Below are 22,212 nucleotides of genomic sequence, written 5' to 3'. Positions count from 1 at the left end.
TTCAAATGTTTTTGTAAAGATGCATGTGTTTGGGAGGTACTGAGCATACGACTGGATGTGTGTGTTGTTAGTGAGCAGATGTTTTGATGGATTTTTGCTGATGTTAAACGTGGTCCACGGTTAGTCCCGTTCATAATGAATGTTTTTGGGATTTTCTGTTCACTGTGGAGGCATGCAAGAAAAATATCTTCACAAATTCAGCGTAACATGTAGTGAATACAGGTGAAGTATTCTTTTAATGGCCTCCACGAACTGTGTTTGTAATCAGTGCTCTAGTTACAAGACAACCCGTGTTTCTGCTTTTCTGTAGTCACACAAAATAATGAGTCTCCTCTCCTGAACAAAAACATGCCCCCCTCCCCACCTCCCACTTCTGCACATTGAGGGGTTGGAGGTCAAAGGTCAGTTACAGCGGCAGCGTTCCTACAGCTGCTTGCGATTCAGTACTTCACTCAAGGACACTTCAGCAGCAGTGTGCAGGGTCGTGACCCCGAGCTCAGTCTCATTAATCACTACACATCCTGCTGCTGCAGAAAATAACCGGAGAAGGTTGACAGCGCTGTGAAAAGAAAAAAAAAACTTCAGGTGAAAATACAAGCAGCTGAAAATAGAGCTATATAACAGTTAACAGTTTTTGTTCAGCTTAAACAAACCACCCACAGACAGAAATGTCCTTCCTGCTCACAGGCTGGATGCTTCCCTTTATGTACAGATACAGTATGCACAAATGTAACACACACACAGCCGTAGCATTTTACTCAGAGACTCAATGAATGTACAAACTAATGCTGTAATGCAGGAGGAGGTCGCAGCAGTGTCACGCAATACCACAATATCTGTCGGTCACATGGTGTAAACAGTCACATGATTTCAGTGCAGTCGCCTTGGAAACACTATTGTACAAACATTCCTTTTTTTAAATCCTATATCAAACATACAGAGGTAATACATGTGTATTTAGCAAGATAAAGCGATATTTCACTCAGGAGGAATATTTTGGGGGGATAAAGCAGTACTGTAATATATTTAGCCTTCAAAATAAAAGCAGGAACAAGAAAGTGACCGAAAGGCGGGGCTTGTGTTCGCAGCTGACTGTTAAATGAACTGAAATGTAATAAAGGAACTATTTTATCCAGGTGAAATATCGCTTACAGAAGCCGGATAGAAATGAAGCTTATTAAAGTTTATGAAGTGTATGAAAAAAAAAATTACATGGCCTGAGAAAGAAGTTGTGTGTCTGTTTGTGAATCAAAGATGTGAATCTTTTTGCAATCAATATATGACGGTGAAAGTAACATTAGCACAGAAAAACATAGACTTTAAAGGGATATATCACTTGTGTTTTAAAGTGGTTTTTGACTGTCAGCTGGTAGAAATGTTTATAGATTACAGAGTTGTTATTAAGAAACTGATTTCTACTCTAAAATATCTGTAGATGACTTATCTAATGTACAATATTACTTGAGAAAAGTGACATATCCCTTTAATCTGAGTGAAAACCAGGGTCTTTAAACTGTCATGAAGCAGACAGGGGTTGTTTTATAATGTGGTTCAGTCTGTATTTTCATCATTTAGTTCCAGGAATTTATTGTTTGAAGGGTTTTTTTTCTCTTCATGTTACTGTATGTGCTAGAAATACAAATGCTGAAGACATGAAATCTGGGGAAGAATAATTTAGAAGTTTATGTTTTGAACAGGAGTTGGAGCATTTTGTTTGGTTTGTTTGGATTTAAAAAAATAAAAGTAAAACACGAGCTTGATTCAGTTCACCTGCCAAACCACATGTATGAACCTTAATGCAGTTGATGTGTATGAAAGCAAATAAAAGATGCAAGTATAGTATTTTTAACAACCACTGAATATTTAAGATTGAAATTTAAACACCTCTGACCTCATAGCATTGAAATATTTTACTTTGAAAAACCGTATATCTGAATTTATAGTTCTGAATTCATTTTTTTTTTCAGTCTTCATAAAGTCAAACCAACGATTCAAGTTTCAGAATTTAGATATTTCAGATTTTCGACTTTAATTTTTGGATCACAATTAGACCCATTGAATTTGACTGATGCTCAATTTAAATTTCGTCAACTTGAATTTTTATATCTGACGTTGACCAATAAAATTTGAGCATTTTTTTTAATTCTGAAAAATATGTTAAAAATATAATATGTAAAATATGACTTTCAGAATTTGAAAAAAAAATATATCAGGTTGCTCAAATCGGAGTTAAACAAAATTTTTTATTGAACATTAGTCAAATTCAATAGGTCATAAATCTGAAAAATCCAAATTCTGAAATCTTTGAATCTGAATTTGACCATTGAAACAATCTATTCGAATTCATCTTTGACATTGAAAGAAATTTTATAACATATACATTCAACATATACATTCAGATACATGATTTTCAAAGTAAAATATTTCAATGCGATGGATTTGTTGGTGTTTAAATTTCATACATAAGTATTCAGTGGTCATTAAAATCAAAATGCTTTTGTCTCTTGTTTGCTTCTGCAGGCGGTACATTTACACAAAACACTTAGAATTATTACACAGTAAAGTTTGATCATTTTTGATATCCAAATTTCAAGGATGGATTTTGACTTTTGTGGCATAGATTGAATCCATTGAATTGGGCACACATGACACAAAGAAACCAAATATTTGTTCTTACTAAAGTGTTGATTTAAATCAGTTTTCCCTCCTGATAACAGAACAATCAAAGTCTAACTGAAAAGCTTTCAGCTACACAGACCCCTGGGTAGCTCTGTGAGGTTTTATGTGAAGAGCACAGTTTGTTGTGTACAGTGTGTAACAGCAGTATGTTGTTAGAGTCATATCATATCATAAACTGACGTGTTCATTTGTGAGGATTTTTCATTAATATTTTACTTATCTTTAAATCCCCCTCGAGATTTAACTGAAAAATATCTAATTTGAAATTTACTGAAGATGAATGTAGAGTTTTAAATGTTCTATAGCTGAAGAAAGACAAAGATAATGTATTCTCACTCCAGACAGTGATCCATTAAATACACACAGAAATGCATACATCTATATATATGAATTATATATATGAATTTCTTGTCATGATTTGGAGAAACGGGCCCATCTCCGCTCATAGTTTGTGAAGCGCTGCTTTGTGTGGAGGCTGGTGAATCTGCATGTTATGTGACGCTGTAAAGGTGTAAAGATGCCCTGTTCCTGTACATACTGAGGAGCTGTATACTGTATGTTACAACGACGCCGATGATTTTTAAGTATGATTTTGTTAACGTGACCAATAAAATTTCTGTTTTGTTGTTGTTTTTAAATCCAGTGAGTCTGACTGCTCTTTGTGTTTCACTCTTAAACTTCAGCTGCAGTTGTAGTCACGCAGGCTGCAGGTTCAATACCACCATCAGCAGGAGAGAAAGATCCTTTTGCTAACATTACAGGTCAACCGAGGAGGACGCCATTATTATTTACATTTCATCCCGAGCACAAGCCTCCTCCTCTTCCTTTTGCATGATGATATGTTTGGCGGGTGTAGTTTGGTAGAAAGGAAATAGTTCCTACATTAAACTGCTCACAACAATGTCTGTGGATTATCTTGATAAACAGGTTGTGATATCTAGAAAGAGACATTGCTGTTGAGTTTTTCAAATGTATTTTTTTTGGCGCTTTGAGCACCACAAGCCGAGTGCCATCTAGTTCCATTATATTCAAGAGAAGGCAGACATCTCCACGGCTGATATCTCCAACATTTGGCAGCTCACACCAAAACATCTCGACCGATAAATAACACGACGGGTCAGAGGGAAAACATGGATTTTTAATTATGAACTGTCCCTTTAAGTTTATGCTTCATGTACATTTATTGTCTGTTTCTGTTCACTGAAATTGGAGTAAATTTACTGTAAAACTGACTCCACTCCACGCTAAGGAGAGCGATGTCATCGTACTGACTTCCTGTCATTAACCCCAAACATGTTCCTCCAGTGTCTCCATGTAACAGCTACAGAGCAGACATGCCTCATGTGATGACCGACACGAGATTGGTGAGTGTGTTTTTATTTCTACAGTACATTTAGAAAGTATTCACTCTTTAAACATGTTTTTATATTGCACCCCTACTCTGAAATCATTTAAAGGAATGGTGTGTTAGATTTAGGGGGGTTTAGTGGCATTTAGCTGTGAGGATTGCAGATTGCAACCAGTGGAAAATTCTCCCAGTTAGAATTTCTTCAGTGGTCATTAATCAGGAGGTTTTTATCAGGAGCTGAGTTATCAGCAGAGGTCTCTTCCCCTCCAAAACAAATGGACCAGGTGATTTAAACTGGTAAAAACACTGAATAAAACAGTTTCACGTTAAATAAAAATCAGTGTTTTTCCAGTGCTGCTCATTGCAGATGGGCTTTTAACGACAGTGGCCAACACAAAAACATGAAAAAGCAAATGTCCCAAACTTTGTGCCCATTTGTTCAGAGAAAAAAACCTGAAATATAACTTTGACAATAACAATTCAGGCTCTGTTAATTTAGCTCAGGTGCCTTCCATTTCTCTTAATCATCTCTGAGATGTTTCACCACCTTGGTTGGAGAGTCCACCTGTGATCTGTGATCCACCTGATTGGACATGATTCGGAAAGGCACACACACCTGTTTGTGCCAGGTGTCACTGCTGAGAGCAGACACAAAGCCTGGAGGTGAAAGGAGCTGCCTGCAGAGACACAGAGACAGGACTGTGTGTGAGTGAGCGAGTTACAGTTGTTTCTCTTCACTGTGTCTGAAGTTAGTTTTTGGAGCTAATCCATAACAACGGTAAAGTGTGTTTGAGGATAACGGTAATCCAGCTGAGCCTAACACACACACACAGCTGGAGGATAATACAGGTACCCCCTCCATCCATCTGTTAATCCATCTGTCAGTCTGTCTTTTATCTCCCTTTTCTCTTTTTTAGTTTTAGTCTTTCTCTGCCGCTCTGGCCGAAGTATCATAACTGGTGAAACAGGAAGTAGACCAAAATGAGCTGACGAACTGTTTCACAAGGTAAGATAATCCTTTATTGATTCCCTGAGGGAAAAAATCAGGTGTTGCAGCAGCACAGGGACAGAAATAAGTACAGATACACAGAGAGGGGTAAAAATTTAAACTATAAAAGTAAAAGTCGACTTAATTAGAATATAAGCAGTATACAACCAACGCCCACGATTGGAGCTGCACTTAAACAACTGTCTCCAACTGTTTTCCCATTGTCTTGCAGAATTTAAAAAGGGTTCAACCTTTGTTTGAATAAATAGATGTTTTATTGAGGAAATATGACAGTAGATGGTCCATAACCACTTCAATGTTTGGCACTGGGTACGGCAAGAACAAAGGGAAAAGGCAAAGTTGTCTAAAAGAGGCAGAAAAAAATGAGAGAAAATGTTTCTTGTCATGAGTTAGTTCATCTTTGTGTGGTATTATTTAAAGCCAGAGTATGGGTGGATTTTAAATATTTCATATGGCCATGTTTATTCTAAATTTTGGGTCTTCAACAGGGGCCCATGACCCCTAGGGGGGGTCCTCAGAGTTAAAGCAGAGTGGTGCCAAATTACTGCTTGATAATCTAAGTTTTTATTGATTGATTAATTTTTTTTTTTCCAAAATTAAAGCATGTCTGAAAATACAAATTAATGTGAGGTAAACAGGTATTCTTACAAGCGTTTATTTTGAAATCCCTATCTTGTGGAGGGTCATGGATCTAGCAGGAGGAAAAAAATTATTAGCTGTAGTATTATTCCAAGTGGATGGATGTTCTTGTGAGCCAAAATTAAGTGTTTTTTATGTCAATGAAGACACACAGAAAACCACCAGCGAAAAGTGTGGAGAGTGAAGCTGACTTGGCAGCAACAGGCAGACAACCTCAAAATATACAGAGAACTAACCCTTCGCTGAGCCCCGCACCTTTGTGATGGTCCAACAAGCTGTCGCAGTAAGCATGGAGCCCACACTGTAACTAACTGCACTCACTAAAGAATCATATTTTTGTAAAAATGAAAGAATGATTCCAGAGAGAAGCAGACAGAGGGGTCTACAGTCTGTGTCTGAAGGATATATCCAGGATGTCAAACTGATTCAGCAGCAACAACAGGTTAAAAAGACAAAGATAGTTAGAAGCTAAAGCCGAACTATAGGCTACAGATCACAGTGTAAAAGTGAACCACCACATCACTGCTGATCGCCACACAAGACAATGAATATAAAGGGAAACTTTGCTGATATTGAACCAGCTGTGTGGCATCACAGTGTGTGCAGATGAACTGTGTTTGGCTTCACCCCGTGCTGCTGCCTGGACTGCCTCCGCTGCTGGACGGGCAGGGATCTCTGGGAAAGTCAAACAACGCTCGTCTGGCACACTGTGATGACATGGAGCTGATTGAATATGAGCAAAGTTTCACTGGTTCCTATACAGCAGGGTCGGTCCTTGTTTCACTGTTATAATCATTAAAAAGCAAAAGCAGCATGTGTATACGTTCAGTAGGCTATATCTTCAGTAGCTAGCTAGCTAACCCTACACTTTTCAGGTTCTGATTTTGGTTTTGGAACAGGGAAGAAACGTATATCTTTTTCCAACCTCTCCAGGTAACGAGTATCATTAATACACGACGTGCCCCAGGCACAACATTTAGCTCCAAATCCACAAAACCAGCCTGAAAATGAAGGAAATCTGAAACAATGGAGCACAGCTGTGTTGTTGTCGAAACCCTGGTCTGATCCTGATGCTACATTATGATTGGTCAGTCTGCATCCAGGGGCAGGCTTAGCAAAGGGTCAGTTGTCTTATGTGCAACCAAATTTTATACAATATATGTCGTAGGGGGTCCTTGCTCCATCTCTGTGTGAGTTAAGGGGTCCCTTGTATGATACCAGTGTAAGCAAAGAAAGGACTTTTTAAAAATAATCTGTCCCTCCTTCTCGCTCATTATTATCACTGTCAGTCTGTCAGGTTTGGATTTTAAACAGTTGTCTGCATGTTGCTCTTTGTCTCTTGTTGTCTCCCTCCCTCTGAGTTGTATCATTTTCCCTCTCCAGGATGACTCGTGATTGTCGCAGGGTAATGTTTCCCACAAGACAAAAGCAGAGCCTCCCTTCTCTCTCTACCCACTGAGGAGAATCAGTTGTAACCACCTGCTGAAGGTAAGTCAAATGTGTTTCCTACAGACATGTTGCCTCCGTCAGGACCTCGAGTTAAAACTAACAGGAAACATGTCAGGTGAAACTGTGAGTGAGCTGTGAGCATTATTTACATCCCCATCGCTCCCACTCACATTTCCGTTTCACCTTCTGCCTCTTATTTACCTCCAGGAGAAATAAAACGGGCTGAGATTGTTTGTGTGGTCGTATAAATTCAAATGCTCTTGTTTTACAACGTCTCGGAGCATAAAAATATGTTAATGAATGAAGTTGAGTTTAGTGGTTGAATCTGAATTAGAGTCAGGGGAAGACGTGTGCCGACTGCCTAAAGAGACAAACAAGACAAACAGAATAATATTTGTCTGCAGGTTTAAAAAGAATCGCTGAGAGCAAAATACCACATTGTCTGAATAATAATGAGTCTGAATAATAAAGCAGAAAGCACATAGGAGGCTCTGAGACGAGGCAGATTTGTTTTCATTAGATGACACACTGATTGCTCCGACATATGTTGTTCTCACTGAAAAGCCACACTCCCCTGACATGAACATGACATAGTATAAATATATTAACATGCAGGTGTAACAGGAGTGTTTGATGTGTTCACCATCTTCATTCAGCGTGTTAGGATGCCAATATGAAATATCTCAATAACTGCTGGATGGGTTGTTGTGAAATTTTGCAATGTTATTTTCCACAGACGATGAATCCCACCAACTTTAGTGACCTATTGACTTTTACTCGAGTGCAGGGTGTCAAACATACGACCTGAGGGCCAGGAACAGCCTGTCAAAGGGTCTAATCCAGCCCACTAGATGACTTTACATAACTAATATTTATGCAGTTGTCAAGGGTATTTATACTTGTGCGGTGCTGTGTCTGTGTAACTCTGCAGTTACACCTCCAAAACACTAGTTAGTGGCGGAGGTTTCTGTGAAGCGCTGTGAAGTTTAGTTGATTCAAAACACACATTAAACACACATTAAACATGGCTTAATGGTGACAGTTTCAAACACAAGTACACAAATCAGCCTCACTATAACTCACAGCATTCACAGACAAACACTTGTCTTTATCTGGACACATTTTCCAAACAAATACAACATGCTAACGTTATTAGCACAAGCCTATGGCATTTTACATTGTATAAATTAGCCTAGCGACGAGCAGAGATTTCCTCTGCTCATATGAAGCCAAGATAAATCACACACAAGACTTAAAATGCTATTTATATGGAGGCTTTATTGTCTTCACAATTTAATGTTTCTTGTCTGTGAAATAAAAGTAAATAAAAGCTATATATAACTTTTTAGATTACTGTCATAGTGAGGTCATTTTATTGATTATCTGTATCATCATGTTGTTCAATTAAACGATAGCTCTATTATTATTCGACTGGTCACTTGAACGCGCTGACATTCATAATTGTGGCTTCTGACAGCTGTCAATCTGTTGTCATCTGTTTATGGCTCAGTTGATGTGATGCATCTTCTGCTGCACAGAGGAAGCATGCTGCAGTAGAATTTTGGCATACCACATTTGACATATTATGTATTGGGACTCTCTAAATATTGTTCTGGCATACGAAGTAGTATGGTAGTTTGGGTATTGGAACCAAATGGGGTTAAAGATTTTGACAGCTCATTGTACATATCTGCAAACTACAAATCCGATACCTCCTTTGTACGTTTCAAATGAATCATTCCAACGTTTCTTGGTATATGAGCTGATTTTGTCATCGAGAGATGGAGGGGATGGTGCCAAGCTGCAGGCAACTGTTTGAAACCAATGAGCCATTGCTGCATCTTTCAGTGGCTTTTTAGCTGCTAAACGTGGGTGTTCCATCGCTTTGTCTTTAGCCGGGATAACGCAACGAAAAGCAGTTGTTTTTTTTACATTTTTACATTGTTGCATTTACAGCAGCATCACGGTGGTGCAGTGGTTAGCACTGTCGCCTCACAGCAAGAGGGTTCTTAGTTCGAACCCTGGGGTAGGGAGTTTGCATGTTCTCCCCGTGTCAGCGTGGGTTTCCTCCAGGTGCTCCAGCTTCCTCCCACAGTCCAAAGACATGCAGGTTAATTGGTGACTCTAAATTGTCCGGTGTGAATGTGAGTGTGAATGGTTGTCTGTCTCTATGTGTCAGCCCTGTGATAGTCTGGTGACCTGTCCAGGGTGTACCCTGCCTCTCACCCAGTGTCAGCTGGGATAGGCTCCAGCCCCCTGCGATCCCCAACAGGAGTAAGCGGTTACGGAAAATTAATTAATTAATTAATTTCCAGCAGCTTTTTTGTATTTTAGGCCAAAACATGATTTTTTTCTACCCCAATGGTTTTTATGCCTTAACATAACCGACTTCTGTCTCATATCCTCCATACTGCAGTTGGTTGATGAGGTAATCCAGCATCCATGTTGTCAGGTTGTGGTCCACCCCCGTGTGCTCCAACTTGTCACTCAGAGGCGTGGGCTGTGTGGTAGTGAAGGGGGCAGAGATGTGTAAGGACCAGCCTCTCAAGGGTCTTCATCAGGTGTGATGTCAGTGGCACCGGCCTTGGGGTGCTGTCATTATGCGCATGTTAGCATTTTAGCACAAAGCAGACTCTCAGAGTTGATTTATATTTCTGTATCACTGTCTGTTCGTCTCATGATGATCACCTGAGTCTGAGAGTGGAACTACCTTATAACTCTGCTGCCTCCCTATTTTCAGAAAGAAAATTCTGCTTCACACTGTGTTGACATTTTTTTCCTGCTCTAACAATCATGAGAATGAAAGCACCGCTGTGAGCAGAGCACATACTATATTTTTCAGCTCTCCCTGGGACAATTAAAGAGAACTGGAGATGGCTGTTTGTCATCTGCCTGCAGGGGAAATAAGAACTTGTTGAACACAAGGTAATGAGCACAGACATACTGTATAAACAAATTATGAATCAGACTGAAACAACTGTCCTGACAAATGGATTTAACTATGTTGATCTCTGGCTGTTGATGTTTCACCTGCAAAACTCTTTTTATTGTCTTTGCTGCAGCATCATGAAATAAGATGTTAAAGTCATTTCAGGACTGGCTCATAACACAGACAACAGTAAACAACAGTAAACGTCAACAACAGAAAGCAGAATGTAAAGTCTCAGATTTTTATTTTGGTGTGACACAATTAATCAACCATGTTGTTAAATCAACAACAATCCAAACAAAAACAACTCTAAAGAATTATGTTTTATTTTTTCTAATTCATCCACAACAGAAATTCAGTGACTTTTCCTTTATTCTGAATAAATTATAAGTTGCAGTTTAATGGGACGACAAGAATCTAAATTGACTTCGATCTTTTAGGAAGCAGAGGAAAAAAAACACTAATGCGTTGATTTTAACACATGGAGGCGGGTATGTCGATGTAAGTTATATACACGTGTTGTACATTAGTTATATGAAACCAACGATTAGAAAACAAACCCTCTTTTTCAAAAACAGGAGAAAATGTAAAGGCAAAGATTATTACTTTGGGGCCACTAAATCAGATCAAATCCTCAAAGATAAAGAAGATGAGAACTCCTCCTGGCTTCCTATTGGCTGGAGGGCAGGATGTTGTTGTGAGTAGTAAAACAGGAAGTAGGAAAACAGGTACTACATGAACATGTCGTCGTAGCCAGGCGGGGGCATGTGGTCCGGATCCGGCCTGAAAAACACAGACACACAAAAACTGTCATTGTTGCATTTAGGGATACACGCAATTAGACATCTTAACGATTAAACGTCCGTCCCCTCGCTAGCCGGCACCAGAAATATTAGTTGGTTAAAGCAATTAGTGTTTTATTCACGTACAAGACTGCTTAACTGTCATGCAGCCACCCGCCAGTAGTGGGTGCTACAGAGGCACACTTCAGAGGCAGTTATTTATTTTAGACGTTATTTCAGTGGTCAACTTTTGACTGAGCTGTCTTCATGTTCATATTCATACCGCACAGCGCAAAGTGTCTCATACTTCAGCGGCATTTAAAATCTGACATGGTTGTTGAAGCTTGTGATTAAAGGATTCAAAGGGCTCTTAATGCACACAATATTTTTGGGGACAATGTTTCAAATACTTAACAATAAATTGTGCTAAATGTTGACTGTTTTCTGCGTGTTTTCCCTTTTTTAGACAAGTCGACTGGTCTTAATTAAAATTTTCATTCAGCAGGAACATCCCTAGTTGTATTACCTTATCAGTTTTTGACCTGTCTGCCGCGTTGGAAACAATCCAGTGACAGCACCACTGCCCACCGCCCACCGCCCAGACCAACTGTCTCTTTTCACAGCAAACGGTACACTAAACTATGTTTCTGCAATCATTTGAGGCAAGAAATAGGCAATGCAGCAACAGAATCTTGATTCATATTTGGTCACTGCTGCCTAGTTTGACAGTTTCACTACAGTTCACGAGTAGTGATTGACATTAGGGATGCACCAATATGGATTTTTTTTCAACCGATAATTTCCTGCTTCTCATGGCTGATAACCTATAATTTCACATTTGTTTTTTTACAAATCAAATCAAACTTTATTTGTATAGCACTTTTCATGCATTAAAAATGCGGCACAAAGTGCTTCACAGAATAAAAACATACAACAAAAATATTACACAAATAAGTGTATAACCTGTAGTTTATGTACACCTGAGGGTAAGAAAGGAAAAATATGGCTGATTTAATATTCTGTAGCTCTGACCTAACCAAATCAAACTGACATCACTATTTCTAACACGACAAAGAACAGTTCTGACTCTTCATACCTGCCGACATTAGGCCGTGAAAATGAGGAAAATTTTCTGGGGTATTGTCAAATGGCCTTCCCTCTACGCCCCTACCCTCATGAAAGCAGTCTGGCTTTGTATTATCGAATGTTATTTACTGGCTATGATTTTAATTTTCTGAATAATGCATAATTGTAAAAATGTCCCACTTTCGGCCGATACATATCGCGCATCCCTAACTGACATGATTGACCACTGTGTTAGAGACTCCTCAGCTCTGATTGGTTGTTTTCGTTTGGCCTTGGTAGATTCCTAAAGTTATTTTCATAAACGTCATAAACTGTAGTTTTAATAGACATTTTTATGCTTAAATGATTTATGTTTTGGTCTAGAAAAGTGTACTTGAGTGTCCTCCTTTAGGGAGGACAAAGAGAGAGACATATGGGTGTGTGTGTGTGTGTGTGTGTGTGTGTGTGTGTGTTTGTCTTACCCTGGTCTGTGTCGTCCGACGGGTCCAAACGGGTCGAAGCGAGCCCCTGGGGGAACAGCTCCAGGAGGCAGGATGTCTGGTATCCCACTTGATGGATCGAAGCCAGAGCGAGGATACCCCGACCTCAACGGGTCGACTATCATGCCACCACTGCCGCGAGTCCTGAGGGGGGGCAGGAAAGAGAGAAGGAGAGGGAGGAGCGTAGCTCACTTAATCTGAGTTTAATGAATGTTTGGCATGACACTGATGCTCCTCTGAAGTTCAATCCCATGATTATAGTGGATGATGCAGGGGTGAGGAACAACCTGATGTTAACTATCAGATAAATTACATATACTGCCATTCAAACGTTTGGAATCAGCTGTTATATTTCCTTCAGTAATGGCTCCTCTAACACAGATACAAACTGTATGATTAAACACCAAATGTATTTTTTATATTTGAAAAAGTTTTGACCCCAAAAGACGAAGAATGAAACCATTCAAACTTCCATTTAGTGTAACTGACCCTCGATCATTCGTGAACCAAAGGTGCAACTGGGCTCTCAATATTTAGTCTGCCTTTGTTCAGTCCCTCTGCGGTCGACTCAGTGGTTAGATTGAACTGGTTTAAACTGTGATTTGTCCGTCCACGGTGCACCCTGAAGATATTTGTGTTCAGAGCTTCACATTCAGCTGGCAGAGGGAGTCTGGACAAGCGCCAGTAATCCTCTGCTGTCTGTCTGTTACTGCGTGGACGGACTGTTCATCCCCCAAAATCCCAGATTAGAACAAAAACCACACTGGTGCTTAAATATATATCTGCAAAACCATTTCCATAACAATTATTTGTGAGGGTTTTTTATGAGGGAGAGAGACGGACTCACCCGAAGGGATCCAGATCTGCTCCTCCAGCTGCAAACGGAGGAATAATGGGGTCGTGCCTGAAAGGAAAGTTATTTAATCGATTATTTATGAGGCTAATACTATTTTAAGTTTCTCAAATGTGAATATTTGTTGCATTTCTCTGTTTTTTATGATTGCAAACTGAGTATCTTTGGGTCGTTGGTCTGACACACCAACATTTAAATACTCTGAAGAAAAATTTAAATGGACATTTTTCACTTTTTTAATGACATGTTTCAGACTAATAAGGGAACGCTGTGGAATGTTACTGTGCTGCAAACATGCGCTGCAATAGACAAGACGTGAGGACACAAAACCGAAAAATGATGCTTTAGCTGTTGGAAAGAAATGAAAGGATGTAAGTACGTCAGTGTTTTCTTAATTGAAAATACCAGAACTGAATAACCAACATAGGCTGTTAAGATAAGATGTAAATCCAACAACATCTGATTTCAGCTCATGTTGGAGGAGAGGGAAATGAGGCAGCTGAAAAGAGCTTTAAAACAGAGACTGTGAAATAATGTTTGGTAGAACTGACACAAAATCTATTCTAAAATCTTGGCAGAAAATATAGGAAATACAAAGCTGTTAAGAGTACGAAATTACAGAGGTGGGTGTCGAAAAGAAGATATATTCTTTATAAGAATAAGGTTAGGACGTACAGGACTTAAAGCAGTGTTGAAGAGAGACTTCAGGCGAGGATAACAAACAAGGAGGGGGTAGAGTATTAAAGGGTTGTTTAAGATGAACCAAGCAGCAACCAGCAGGGCCAAGAAGATGAAGCGTGAAGTGTCAAAAACTGCAGTTCTTGGCCACTTACAGGCTTCAAAAGCAAGTCAATACCTATAACACCCATATTAAAATGCCCAGCTTTACAACAGAAATACACGTTTACAGCCTGGTACAAAAAATGATTTCCCTCCTCCCACTCGTTGTGCTTCTACTGGCATTTGCTAGAATCTACCGCAGCTCACAGAAACCAATCAATCAGAGTCGAGGAGTCTCTAACGCAGCTGTAAGTCATGTCAATCACTGCTCATGAGCTGCCGTCAAACTGTCAAAACTATTATCAACATTATGTAACTGCATTGCCTATTTCTGGCCTACAATGTTTTCAGAAACATATTTTAGTGTTGCCTGGGTCCAGACCTTTAAATCCGCCCACTACACTAAGTTTGAGCTGAGTTAAAATAAAAAAACAACCAACCAATGAGCACAGCGGGAGGATACAATGCTGTTGTCAAGCGGTGCATCAGAACCAGTGAGAAGTAACAACAATAGGCTTCACTGACTCTTGGTCAAACGGCTCTAAAGGCTCTGACGGATGCGAAAAATGCAGAAAATCAAATCTGTTACGAAAATATTAATGACCGACGAAAGTTTCGGACTCAGTGTGCAAAAACTGACAAAACGTGAGGTCGTATTTATTTTTAGACGTGGGACAATTTGGACAAATAAAAGGCCTTCAGGCTGTAAAATCAGAATTTGCTCTGGTCGATGGGTGGTGCTTGGTTTTGGCTCAACTGTATCCAACATGGCAGCCAGGTCACAAACTTTCTCATCATACAGCTAAACAGTACACTAAAATATGTTTCAGAAAACATCTGAGGTGAGAAATAGGCGATGCAGAATCTTGACTGATATTTGATCAGCGCTGCCTAGTTTGATGAGCAGCGATTGACATGATGCGTTCGAGACTCCTCAGCTCTGACTGACTGTCCTCCTTTCGCTGTGGTAGATTCTCGTAAATGCTGTTAGAGGCGCTACACATTATCTGTTTCGTGTATTTCTGTGTGGATGACGACAGTTTCAGCAAATGTGACGCAAAGTTATTTTCATAAAAGTTACCAACTACAGCTTTAATCCAGACGAGATGAATCATTCATAAAGATGGCTGTTAGCGGCGGCCCTTTAATTAAATTTCTCTTGTCATCTCTTTTACACTCTTTGCTGATGCAGCGACCCAGAATCCACACAGATGGATAAAATTAAATTTATTACAACCCTAATCCTGTAACTCAACATTATACATTACACATCCCATTCATAATCCCAGTTATCCCATTAGTAGTTGTAATTATTCAGTGTGAATCACACAGTGGAAACACACTGTAGGCAGAGATCTTCTGCTCGCCATCTTTTCTGTTCTGTCCATTTTCCTCCCTCCCCACTCGTCTGTCCTCCTCGTCCCTGTTTTCCAACACTTTCTGCTCTCTGCAGCCCTGACTCAGTTTTTGCTTTCTCATTCATCATTCCTCGTCTCTCTGCATCTCTTTCACTCCTCTCTCCATCATTCTGCATCTTATCCCTTTTTTATTATTTTCTCTCCCTTTCATACGTCTTTTCTCTTTCAGATTTTGGTTTTCTCCATCTGTCACTGTTTTGATCTCCCTCCCTCCTTATCTCCCTCCCTCTCCGGAGACGAGGAGGCGACAGAAGCGAGGTCGATAAAGTGCTGACATCACCTCGCATCTCATCTGATCGGGTCACAGCAAAGAGGACGGGGAGGAGGAGGGGGGAGAGGAGGGAGATGAGACGAAGAGCGAAAAGCAGAGTGATTCAATCTGAGCGCACACACACACACACACACACACACACACTCAAGCTGCCCGAGCTCTGCCCTCATTTACTCTCTGCAGTTGTAGTCGACCAACAGCTCCTGTCTAGACTTTGTACAAGGCATGAACTCTCTGTGTGTGTGTGTGTGTGTGTGTGTGTGTGTGTGTGTGTGTGTGTGTGTGTGTGTGTTACCTATTTTAAAGTCAAGTCCCTAATGTATTTGTCGTGTTCTTGTTTGGCACACTTTAATCACACGTGAATCCACCCAAACACATTTTCATTTCAGTTTTATCCAAACAATCCTAAACAGTTCAATCAGGATTCAGGCTGCAACTAATAATTATTTTCATGATCAATTCATCTGATTAACCTGTTAACCAGTTGGTCTATAGAACAGTCACAACTTCCTAAAGCCCAAGGTGACATCATCAAATTGTTTTGTGACTAACAGTCCAAAGCCGAAGATATTCAGTTTTAGATCTGAGACAATTGGTTAATTACTTCAGTGGATCTCAACCTTTATCGTACAGTTGAGGAAATAAATGTGGAGGAAGTGAAACCTGTGATCAAAATAGTCCTTCTTATGACTCTTACTCCTCTGAGCTCACTTCTATACTCAATTAAACAGTACCCATTTTACATACAACTAAAGTCCACAAGGAGTCAAGTCAAGAGGGTGGACATTTGGTTTCAACTCAACTTTCCAATTACGGTGCAAAAAGGTTTACATGTATTAGTTTCGACCGCATTATGTGAGCTGCATATATTCTAATCCTCAATTGAGAAAAAAAATGCATTGCAGAGCGTCGTTCCTGTGGGCTACAGCAACACTAAACCCCTGAGCTTGCCTGAGAAGGACTAAATGCACAAAGCTGCTATTTTTAAATATCCCATGGAGAGAGACTCTCACTGCAGCCTGTTTTTATTTTGTTCTGAAAATGTCAGCGTGCAGCCTCGTTCTGTGGACGATAAACCAGGTGCAGACTGATAAAGGAGGAAATGCAGTGAGTGCCGGACGGAGCAGTGAGTGACAACAACCCTGTCCACATCTAAGAGGACTGTTTACAATGGAAACGCTAAGTGGACCACCGAAAGTGTTAGTGGAAATGGGGCTTTTGTGTTTCTCTTCTTTCTCTGTTGTAGATAATGTATTTTTTATATTATATTTCCATACTGGAGGGGGTTACAAAGCATTTCACTGCACACTGTAGATACTGTCTGAGTGTGTGACAAATGAAAATCTCTGGGAAACTGACGACGAGCAACGCTTAACTGATTCAGAAAATAATCAGCAGATCAATCAATGACAAACATTAATCATTAGCTGCAGACGAAAAAAGCAGCAGCGAAACCTCACAGCTGAGAAACTGAAACGAGGGAATAATTACTTGACATTTTGGCTTGGAAAAATGACTTTGAGTTAGAATCCATAAAATTTCTCGTCCTGGTTGATTTGGCAACACTTGTGGTTACCTTGGCAACAGCAAGTGTGGTTGATTTCTACGGCAAACTCTCCCCGAGCAGAAAAACAGACTGTCGATGGGTTTATTGACGAACGGGATGAAAACAAACTCTCTCTGAGCCACTTAGACAGTCGAGCCTACAGCCTTCAGACGGTTGATAGATTTATTTATTATTTATAGGCTGGATTTATTATGATTTAATGATCATAACAGCGCAGTTATGCACACAGAAGGTGGAAACCAGTCGGAAAATATCATGAGTCTGCATGAATGAGATGTCACCCTGGAAAAGCACATTATTTTTGATACTTAAATTAAAACTAAGACTGTTTCTATATAAAATGATGACGATGAGGCTTTGGATTTGTGCCAGTAGATTTAAAAGCATTAAAAACATTAACAACCCCACCTTTAAGGCTCTATGATATGACCTCGCCCTATTTCTTTCTATTTATGGAAGACAAAAGGTTCTTATAACGACTCTACACTGTAGTTTCCTGGAAGTAAACAGGCGAACCAGTTATAGGAAAGTACAGACTGCAAATCCAGCAGTGGAATAAAATGAATTAATTTGGCTGTTTGGGTGTACTGAGCCTGAAATAGCTTAAATCCAAACATGGTTTAGTTCCCTATTATTAGCTGTCTATTACTAATTCCTCTGATTAAAATGCAAATGAGAAGCAAACACACTATTTTAAACTAATGAAATTAAATCCCAGTATATTCTGAATGAAATACAGCCGTGTGACTGATGGGATTTATTTGCTTTTAGCAGATATTTACACATAAAAACACCTCTGTGTCAAGGTAAATTTACACAGGCAGCTTCCTGTCATCACTCACCAGTGTGGTGGCTGTCTGCTGGGGATGCGGAGGGGGTCGCTGTCCTCTCTTCTTCGTCTCTGCTCAGCCTCCTCTTCCACCTCCCTCCGACTCTTCCTCTCTGCCCTCTGTCCTGTCGGTCTGTCCTGGGAGGGCAGCAGCTGAGTCTTCACCTTCTCTGACAGACTGTCTGCATCCTTGAACACACTGGAAGAAAAAGTTGCTCTTAACTTCATTTATCAAAATAAAGTTTCATCTGTGCAGTTCGATCTACGGTACGAGTGTCCTGTGCTTTCTGGTTGGTAATGATTGAACATCCTGTTATGGAAAACATTAAACTAAAAGCATGCTGTCAGGAAAAAATATATAACCAACAGGCATCGGCTGGTTTAATTAAAGATTAAAATACACAATCACATACTTACACAGACACAGACACACACACACACACACACACACAATACGAATTAGGCTTGATGCCAATTGATTAAATAAAAGCTACATACATGCAGTCTAAAAAGATAGGTTTTAAGATTTTGTTTGAAGCTGTCCACTGAATCAGACAGTCTGATGTCAACTGGCCACAGAACGCAGCATCACCACACTTTTTAATTCCACTCTCGGGGACATTTAATGGACCAGAATTAGAGGACCTTAGGGATCTATTAAAACACTAGCTAGCTATATACGTATAGCTACATCAAGTGGGGTTAGTCTATGTTAGATCACCAGTGTCAGCCAGGTTAGGAAGGCTCAATTCTCATGTGAGTTATGAAGTTATGGCCAAAAAAAGAAAAGAAAAAAATTACACCAACCTGTCAAATGTGTGTAACTGGTCAGCATCCACGTGATCACTGATGTTCACTGTCAAGTCTGACACCTGCTGTGTGCCTGGGGTCTTCACACACAAACACATACAGAGAGCACGCGTTAAGATGACACAAGGAAAAGATCAATACCTGTTTCACATTTGTTCCTCAGGACAAAACAGAAATCTAATCCAAACACATCAGGTTAATAGTAAACTGAACAGATTATAATATTGGTGAACAGATTATGGATGCAGCATCTACTGTTTTGTCTCATCATTCATCTCATTTAAGCTGGTCGTCTGTCTGCAGAGTCGACTCAATACTCAGCTGTTCCTACCATCAGGTTGAAGATCAAGGTGGAGTCGACAGCAATGGCTTTGAGCAGCAGCTGGGTGTCGCTGTCTTTGGCTTTATATCGCAGACTGTACAATTCCTTGTTGCTGCTCCAGTCAGCAGGCAGCAGCTCGGACTTCTTATCACTGCTGCGAGGCTGGAGGTGGGAGAGACACAGGAAAACGGCACACACAACAGGGGCAGACAGAGGGAAAATGGAGGGCGTTAGAAGACGGTGAGAGCACATAATAATGATGTCAGGACAAACTCTTCAGAATGTGTTCAGTAGTCAGTGGTGGAATGTAACCAAGAACATGTACTCGTGCTTTTCTTGAGTATTCTCAAGGCAAATATTGTACTTTTTACTCCACTGCATTTGTCTGACTCCAGTTGTCATCCCCCTCTTGTCCAGTGAAAACCATGTATTTCCAGATGTGCTGGTTCTGAATGTTGGTGATAAACTGAAGGATGAGTTGAAAAAATTATCCTCCTCCTTAAACTCTCTAGAAACCCTCTTAAATGAGCAGGACAATGCATCGTCACAAAGCTGAAAACTGTTTACGACGCGATGAAAAGTTGACTTTTTAGAGATGTGTGGTTCTCACAGGACGGGCACGCTACTTAAGTATAATGATCTTATACACTGCTCAGGAAAAATAAGGGAACACTTAAGTCACACATCAGATCTTGATGACAATAATTCAAGTTGAAAATCTTTACTGATGTACACTGTATAATTATTTGAGAACAAAATGATGTAACAACGGTCAATGGAAACCGAAATCATCAACCCCTTAAGGGCCACATGAGGCCGAGCATTGTCCTGCACCAGGACAAGCCCAGGGCTCGCTGCACCAGCTTCTGGTCTGACAATCGCTCTGAGGATTTCATCCCAGTACCGAACAGCAGTCAAGGTACTGTTGGCTATGACATAGAGGTCTGTGCAAACCTCCAAGGATATGCCTCCCCAGACCATCACTGACCCACCACCAAGCCAGTCATGCTGGATGATGTTACAGGCAGCAGAACATTCACTACTCCAGACTCTTTAAAGCCTGTGACATGTGCTCGGTGTGAACCTGCTCTCATCTGTGAAGAGAATGGCAGCCCTGCCAATTCTGGTGTTCTCTGGCAAATGCCACTTGAGCTACTCACTGCTGGGCTGTGAGCACAGGTCCCACAAAAGGACGTGGGGCCCTCGTGCCACCCTCATGGAGTCTGTTTGTCCAGCTCTCCTGGTGTAACGGCAGGTCTCCTGGTGTCTCCTCCATGCTCTTGAGACTGTGCTGGGAGACACAGCAAACCTCCTTGTGCCATCCTGGAGGAGCTGGACTACCTGTGCAACCTGATTGTGCTGCAGGTACCGCCTCATGCTGCCAGTAGTGACAAGGACACTAGCAGAAGACCAAACTGGAGAAGAATCAGTCAGGAAGGATAAGGAGAGAGCAACTGTCTGTGGACACCACATGTAAAACTATTCCCTTTTTGGGGGTTGTCTTGCTTTTGCCTCTCCTTTGCACCTGTTGTCACTTTGATTTGCACCAAAGCAGCTGAAACTGATTCAAAATCTTCCGTCTTCCGAAGTTTAACTGACTTGGTGTTACGCTGTGACTGTTAAGTGTTCCCTTATTTTTTGAGCAGTGCAGAATATGATGTATTGCTGTAGCTTTAATGACCCACCAGTAAATACTGAAGTTAAATGAGCACAAATTTAAACATTTACAGGAATAAAATGCAACAGACACAGTAATACAGCTGTAATAATAACAATCCAAACTCCAACTACATTTTATTGATGATACAAAAACCTTTTCTTTAGGAAGGTTTTGAATGCAGGACTTTTACTTGCAGTGGAATATTTCCACAGTGTGGTATTTGTGCTTTTACTGAAGTGATGGATCTGAACACTGTCTGTACTGTGGTGTTACAGAGTGTCTGGCCCCAAGTGGCACAACACTCGGTTAGCTAGCATAAGATGACATGACAGATTTTAGAGCTCGTCATAATGTCTCTGTTATAAAACAACTGCTGGTGACTGCTGCATTAAACACGACAGCTCATTAAAACAAAGCTATAATATGTTTATCAATGATAACAGTTTGCTAGATAACATGAGTATTGTTCATTTAGGAAGCTAAAGCTAATCTAAACTGAGCAGCCGAGGCAGGTTGGTGCGGACAGAATTCCGTTGAAAAACTGACAGATTAATTTCTTTCTGTTAAGCACAGATCAATAACCTCAGTGAAAACGGTCCAAAATACAATTATGAACAGCTTAAGCGCCATTCTTCAATTCGGTACATAAGTTATTCACAAAGCAGCGCGTATTTTTCTTAAAATCTATATTTCAGATCCTGTCTATCCCCTGACTCCTCATACGGACAGCAGTGGTAACCGTTTGTTAAATCTGTCATTTATTCATGGATATTCAATATTAAAATGGTCTCCCACAGAAATAGCTACTGCGATGTTGACCAACGATCATGGCGTTAAATTTTAAACGGATTTTGGTCTATCGCGGCCTCTGGTTAACGCAGGAGATTATTTAAGCTAATATCAACGTTAGCTAGTTTAACTTAAGTTACCTCGTCTCCGGACCCGATGCACCTGTATCCGCTCTTTATCATTTCCCAGTGAACGAAACACACAACGGCGTCCTGTGGACAGCTAATGCTGCCACCGACACAGGTATATAACACCTCCAGGCCCGCCATGTTTCTTTAATCTAACCACTATAACAACATCAATTCAGTTTCATGTGAAGAAACGAAAACGAAAGACACAGTTTCACAGCAACTGCAACCACTTCCTGTTTGGCATTTTCAAAGTAAAAGCACCGGTGAAACGTGATTGACAACTAACTTTGATGCAAATAAACATTTTAAAGCTAAAAACAGTGGCTCTTAAAACACCGACTAATAATAATAATTACACAAAATTTACAAATATAATAAAGAT

At 40.3% G+C, this 22,212-nt stretch overlaps 1 protein-coding gene across 1 annotated transcript; it reads right to left on the bottom strand.

Annotated features, from left to right (window-relative positions):
- Positions 1-10,272: 10,272 nt before the first annotated feature.
- Positions 10,273-22,060, bottom strand: psmf1 (proteasome inhibitor subunit 1). The gene is made up of 7 exons (XM_049599622.1): positions 21,840-22,060; positions 19,260-19,412; positions 18,926-19,008; positions 18,132-18,317; positions 13,248-13,304; positions 12,383-12,544; positions 10,273-10,836 (listed from the first exon to the last, which is right to left on the bottom strand). Exons 1-7 carry the CDS (start codon positions 21,966-21,968, stop codon positions 10,785-10,787), a joined length of 822 nt encoding a protein of 273 aa, XP_049455579.1. The 5' UTR covers positions 21,969-22,060; the 3' UTR covers positions 10,273-10,784.
- Between the last annotated feature and the right edge of the window lie 152 nt (positions 22,061-22,212).

This window comes from Epinephelus fuscoguttatus, linkage group LG1 (genome assembly GCF_011397635.1).
Source record: "Epinephelus fuscoguttatus linkage group LG1, E.fuscoguttatus.final_Chr_v1".
NCBI lineage: Eukaryota > Metazoa > Chordata > Actinopteri > Perciformes > Serranidae > Epinephelus > Epinephelus fuscoguttatus.
This window is presented reverse-complemented; position numbering and strand designations above follow the sequence as displayed.